Below are 6,000 nucleotides of genomic sequence, written 5' to 3' on the forward strand. Positions count from 1 at the left end.
AGCCATTGGAGCATAGGGATCACAGTTCCAGCACTGAATGCAATTAGGAACGCAGCAGGCTAGACTGTTAATGTTCATCTTGGAGGTAGATGCCTTTCATCTAGCCTACACAATGTCATACCATAATTCAAGATTAAAGATGCAGATGTGATAGCTGGGGTTTGGCATTTTAGGGCTTGGCTTAACTTTACTTTGCGGTCTTGGTACTTCTTTCTGTCTCTGAGCCTCATCTCTAGTCATTCTAAATTCACCCAGAACGAGAATGCAGTGTGATGTCTGGCACTGCAAGTCCCTATACCCCATGGTTCTGACTGTTCTGTGTCCTGTGTGTTTTGCAGGTGGTCTGAGGGGAGCCTCCATCGTGGATTCTCTGGACACGCTGTATATAATGGGATTAATGGACGAATACAATGACGCAAAGGAGTGGGTGGAGACCAGCCTGGACCTGAACTCGGTAAGATCAAACTCACTCATTGGATATTATCTCTGCCATTCATGTTGGAGGACCAATCGTCTACCACAAACACTCTTAGTAGTGGTCTTAGTGCTGCGGTTGATTTTAGGCCATCTGGTGTCCCCTGATTGACCAAGTTTTCAATCCCTCCTATCTTATTGGATAGTTACTCTGCCATTTATGTTGGAGTACCAATCAACTACCCCAACACCAGAAGTAGGCTGTCTGACTTGGCMCTTGTTAGGATGGCATACACTTAATAAAGTTATCACCAGTGCTCTTAGTGTGCCAGGTTGATTTTAAGCCGATTGTCCCCTTACTGACCCAAAGTCCTGTCCAGGGGGTGGGGCAGTTTGCCAGAGCTATATAGGGCCTTCCAGATGGAGTAAAGGATGTCTTGTGTGGCCAACCCTGAACAACTGATCCATTCTAACCACGATTTGTTACTGTGCCATGGGATGATTTGAACTCTCCCAGAACTCTGTGTGCTGTGGGATTGGATGAATAAAAAAGGGCGCGAGTAAGAGAGAATGTATGTGGAAGCATGGAGAGAGAGAGAGGAGGTCATTGGCCTCCCCAYTGAGTAATTCCATGATAATAGACTTCTTCTTGGAGTCGGGAACAGAGAGGTCTGCCAGTTTGGACATTATGTGGAAACTGAGTGAGTGAGAGTGATGGTGCCAGCCAGCAAGGTAAGCGCCGCCAGGCTTTGTGTGCCCTGTTGCTAACGGACTAGTTATAGGCCCTCAATTCCACTCTGTGGAGTCCCTCATTAGGATAGTTAATTTTGTCCAAAGGCAATTTGGTTTAGTCACTAATCAAATATCATCTCCCTGAGATGTACTGGCTAAGAGATGTCTTTAATGTGTTAAGGTGATACATTGTCTGAGGTCAAGCATTTTCTATTGTCTATTCATTGATCTGGCTATTCCCTATAGCACTTCGACGTTGTCCCTCTTGGGAAATTATACTGAAATCTACTCAAACCTCCTGAGTGACGGGTTTGACGTGCTCTTAGTAGTTGCTGTGAACTTAGATGAGCTGGACTTAGATGTCAATAGATGTCGACGTGCAAAGAACGGTGTTTGTACAGAACATGTATACCATTTTAGACACACAACGCAAGCCATGTCTCGCTCCTTTCTAACTCTCTACTCCCTCCCTTTCTTCCTCTGTTTTTCTTTCTTCTCCCGCCCGCTCACTCACACACGAGTTCACACACACACAGTTTTTCAGTCTTTCCCTCTGGCAGCAGTTGGGCAATGTGAAGATGACTATCGATGTGGGTGTGCAGCAGTAGCTCCTGGTGTTGGCAGAGAGAGCCAGGGCAAGAGACACTCAGTAACGGCAGCCCATGACAAACAGCAACCTCGTCAGCATCATAAAGACACCCAGGGAGGATTTACACTCCCGGCCGCACTTTGTCACTGGGCTAGCGAGGTCAATCTGTCACCATTCTCCAACTCCTCCGATCAATTGTCCCAGAGGGTCTTCTCGTCTGAGTGGACGGATATCTGTCCTGTTATGGACGCCAGGCCATTTTAGGTCAAAGTCACCATACTTTGGGAACTGGGGCAGGGATCTAATTGACGTATAGGGATTGTTCCAAACCTTGATCCGTTTTTAGGCTCAGCCATTTAGTTTTACAAAGTGGCAAAAGAGAATGTTAAAATTACATATTTTCCCCACACATTAACGCTACGGAACCTTATGCACCTAATTAAACCACTAACAACGCAGTCATTCATGCTCTAACCAAGTGGTTCTCATTCGGTTTTGGCTGGGGACCCAAATTTGACAATGGCAATTGAGGAATGTTGTATTGCAGCTGCCTTCTTGGGCAGGCTTCACTTGCAAAATAGAATCTGTCTCAACGGGCTACTATTATGGTATTAAAGAAAGTCATTACACAGACATATTAACTGAGAAAACATTTACCAATTGAAGAGAATAAGCTATTTAATTAGGCCACCAGTTCAGGAGTGGGGAGTAATACATGGTCAGACTCACAACATGACATCAAAAGCAGTCCAATAATGTTCATGAAAAGTAACACATACCAGTGTTTCAAATAGAAAAGCAACAATCATAAGCATTTCTTAATCAGCAATTACCATGTGAATAGTTTCACAACCGTGAAATGTTTTTTAAGGTGTACGTTTTTGACCAGTTCAATAAAATGTCAAATGAATGTCAGAATTAATTAACAACAATAATTAACACATTGAACAATAACTCACTAACACAGATAGGTAGTGCTGAACGGTAGCATGATTTTGACTGCAAGACAGGCGAGAGCAGGATACTCTCCCATTACGCTGCACCAGAACTGTGACAGTGTCATTTCCGGGAGCTCAGTCCACGATCAAATGACAGCTCCACCAGCTGATCCTTTCAGTTGCTTGGCAACGTGACGCTTCCCATCTCCACTCGAAAGGGGTCCCGTGTCCAGTCGTCTTGTCTCATGTTCGCCTCCGGGAAGTTGTCGCAAAACTTTCCCTGCAGCTTGACAAGATGCTATTTAACGGTGTGTCGCCATGCGCTTTGTTGATCGGATTCTGAATCTTGAAATCAGCATTGGGAAACATGTCAACCCTCCCGTTAGAAACATGATTTGCCCAAACGGTAAGCTTCATCTTGAAGGCATCCACTTTGTCCCTGTGTTCATAATCGATTGTGCCCCCTCCCTTGCATTGACACATTGAGAGAATTCAGATCAAAATATCCACCATGTAGGGAACCTGCGCGAGCGTTTCCTCACAATCAGAAAGTTCAGGCAGAGGGGACTTGTTTACCAAAAGAAACGCAGCAATCTCTGCTCGAAGCTCATAAAAGCGACCCAACACTTTACACCTGGAAAGCCAGCGGACCTCTGCATGATAAAGCACCTGATGGTGCTCCCTCCCCATATCCCTGCAGAAGGCCTAAAACACCTGCTTTCCCTAGAACTCTTTTTGATATAGTTGACACGCTTGATCACATCCTGGAGAGTGACGTGGAGCTCAGGCACCATGTCCTTCGCTGCCAATGCCTCCCTATGTAGGAAGCAGTGGTTCCACGTCGCACTCGGTGCCATCTCCAGGATCTGCTTTACTACAACGGGGTGCTTTCACATCATGGCACCCATCCCAGGCCAGTCCCACGGAGCCCAGGTACATATTCATTGTGTTAAAGACAGCCTCTGCAGTGGTGGTGGTGGGCAAATCCGCACTAAAAAGGAACTGCTCCTCAAAGTTATTATCCCATCCCATTCTAATGTATGGTTAGCCACATCAGTGGATTCATCTAGCTGCAGTGCGTAATGGCCATTTGCACTGATGCGCTCTGATGTCTGTCCCGAATTCTCCTCTTCGTGGTGTCATTGGATAGGGATGTGGTTTTAAGTTGTTTGTCAGCAAACTCTCCCAAGATTTCAGTTCACATATCAATCGCAGCAGGGGGTATGAGATCCTCTGCGCTGGTGTGGGCTTTTTTTGCACTTAGCAATGCGCTGGGCCACAAGGTATGATGCGAAGTGCCTTTTCTTGTACCGTGCATAGGTTCTTCAATGAATCTTGTGAGGCCTCCAGATATTGACATTTCCTTCTTTTTTTAAAAGTCAGCTGTCTTATCTTTGTGTCTTGGATGCTTGGTGTCCAGATCCCTTTTCATTTTGGAGGGGTTTCATGCTCTCATTAGCTAACAGCTCGTTGCATAGGACGCACTGCGGTCTACACTCACCCTGCCTGTCTTATTTGTAAATCAAATCAAAGTTTATTTGTCACGTGCGCCGAATACAACAGGTGTAGACCTTACAGTGAAATGCTTACTTACAGGCTCTAATCAATAGTGCAAAAAAAGGTGTTAGTTGAACAATAGGTAGGTAAAGAAATAAAACAACAGTAAAAAGACAGGCTATATACAGTAGCGAGGCTACATACAGACACCGGTTAGTCAGGCTGATTGAGGTAGTATGTACATGTAGATATGATTAAAGTGACTATGCATATATGATGAACAGAGAGTAGCAGTAGCGTAAAAGAGGGGTTGGCGGGTGGTGGGTGGGACACAATGCAGAAAGCCCGGTTAGCCACTGTGCGGGAGCACTGGTTGGTCGGCCCAATTGAGGTAGTACTGTATGTACATGAATGTATAGTTAAAGTGACTATGCATATATGATAAACAGAGAGTAGCAGCACGTAAAAAGCAGAGGTGGGGGGGTTGGGGGGGCACACAATGCAAATAGTCCGGGTAGCCATTTGATTGCCTGTTCAGGAGTCTTATAGCTTGGGGGTAAAAACTGTTGAGAAGCCTTTTTGTCCTAGACTTGGCACTCCAGTACTGCTTGCCATGCGGTAGTAGAGAGAACAGTCTATGACTGGGGTGGCTGGGGTCTTTGACAATTTTTAGGGCCTTCCTCTGACACCGCCTGGTGTAGAGGTCCTGGATGGCAGGCAGCTTAGCCCCAGTGACGTACTGGGCCGAATGCACTACCCTCTGTAGTGCCTTGCGGTCAGAGGCCGAGCAGTTGCCGTACCAGGCAGTGATGCAACCAGTCAGGAGGCTCTCGATGTTGCAGCTGTAAAACCGTTTGAGGATCTCAGAACCCATGCCAAATCTTTTTAGTTTCCTGAGGGGGAATAGGCTTTGTCGTGCCCTCTTCCCGACTGTCTTGGTGTGTTTGGACCATTCTAGTTTGTTGTTGATGTGGACACCAAGGAACTTGAAGCTCTCAACCTGCTCCACTACAGCCCTGTCGATGAGAATGGGGGCGTGCTCAGTCCTCCTTTTCCTGTAGTCCACAATAATCTCCTAAGTCTTGGTTACGTTGAGGGATAGGTTGTTATTCTGGCACCACCCGGCCAGGTCTCTGACTTCCTCCCTATAGGCAGTCTCGTCGTTGTCGGTGATCAGGCCTACCACTGTTGTGTCGTCTGAGTGATGGTGTGATGGTGTTGGAGTTGTGCCTGACCATGCAGTCGTGGGTGAACAGGGAGTACAGGAGGGGACTGAGCACGCACCCCTGGGGAGCTCCAGTGTTGAGGATCAGCATGGCAGATGTGTTGCTACCTACCCTCACCACCTGGGGGCGGCCTGTCAGGAAGTCCAGTTGCAGAGGGAGGTGTTTAGTCCCAGGATCCTTAGCTTAGTGATGAGCTTTGAGGGTACTATGGTGTTGAACGCTGAGCTGTAGTCAATGAATAACATTCTCACGTAAGTGTTCCTTTTGTCCAGGTGGGAAAGGGCAGTGTGGAGTGGAATAGAGATTGCATCATCTGTGGATCTGTTTGGGCAGTATACAAATTGGAGTGGGTCTAGGGTTTCTGGGATAATGGTATTGATGTGAGCCATTACCAACCTTTCAAAGCACTTCATGGCTACAGACGTGAGTGCTATGGGTCTGTAGTCATTTAGGCAGGTTGCCTTTGTGTTCTTGGGCACAGGGACTATGGTGGTCTGCTTGAAACATGTTGGTATTACAGACTTAATCAGGGACATGTTGAAAATGTCAGTGAAGACACCTGCCAGTTGGTCAGCACCAGTGGCGTGCCGTGGGCCTGGGGCCT

The 6,000-nt window shown here is 46.8% G+C and overlaps 1 protein-coding gene across 2 annotated transcripts in view; it reads left to right on the forward strand.

The window, feature by feature from the left end:
• Positions 1–6,000, forward strand: part of LOC111959136 (mannosyl-oligosaccharide 1,2-alpha-mannosidase IA) — a 239,554-nt gene that overhangs the window by 140,446 nt on the left and 93,108 nt on the right. For both annotated transcript variants that reach the window (XM_023980596.2, XM_070437363.1), the window contains exon 3: positions 339–454. In XM_023980596.2, coding sequence (XP_023836364.1) covers positions 339–454 — 116 coding nt within the window. The remainder of the gene's footprint in view (positions 1–338; positions 455–6,000) is intronic.

This window comes from Salvelinus sp. IW2-2015, linkage group LG35, assembly GCF_002910315.2.
Source record: "Salvelinus sp. IW2-2015 linkage group LG35, ASM291031v2, whole genome shotgun sequence".
NCBI lineage: Eukaryota > Metazoa > Chordata > Actinopteri > Salmoniformes > Salmonidae > Salvelinus > Salvelinus sp. IW2-2015.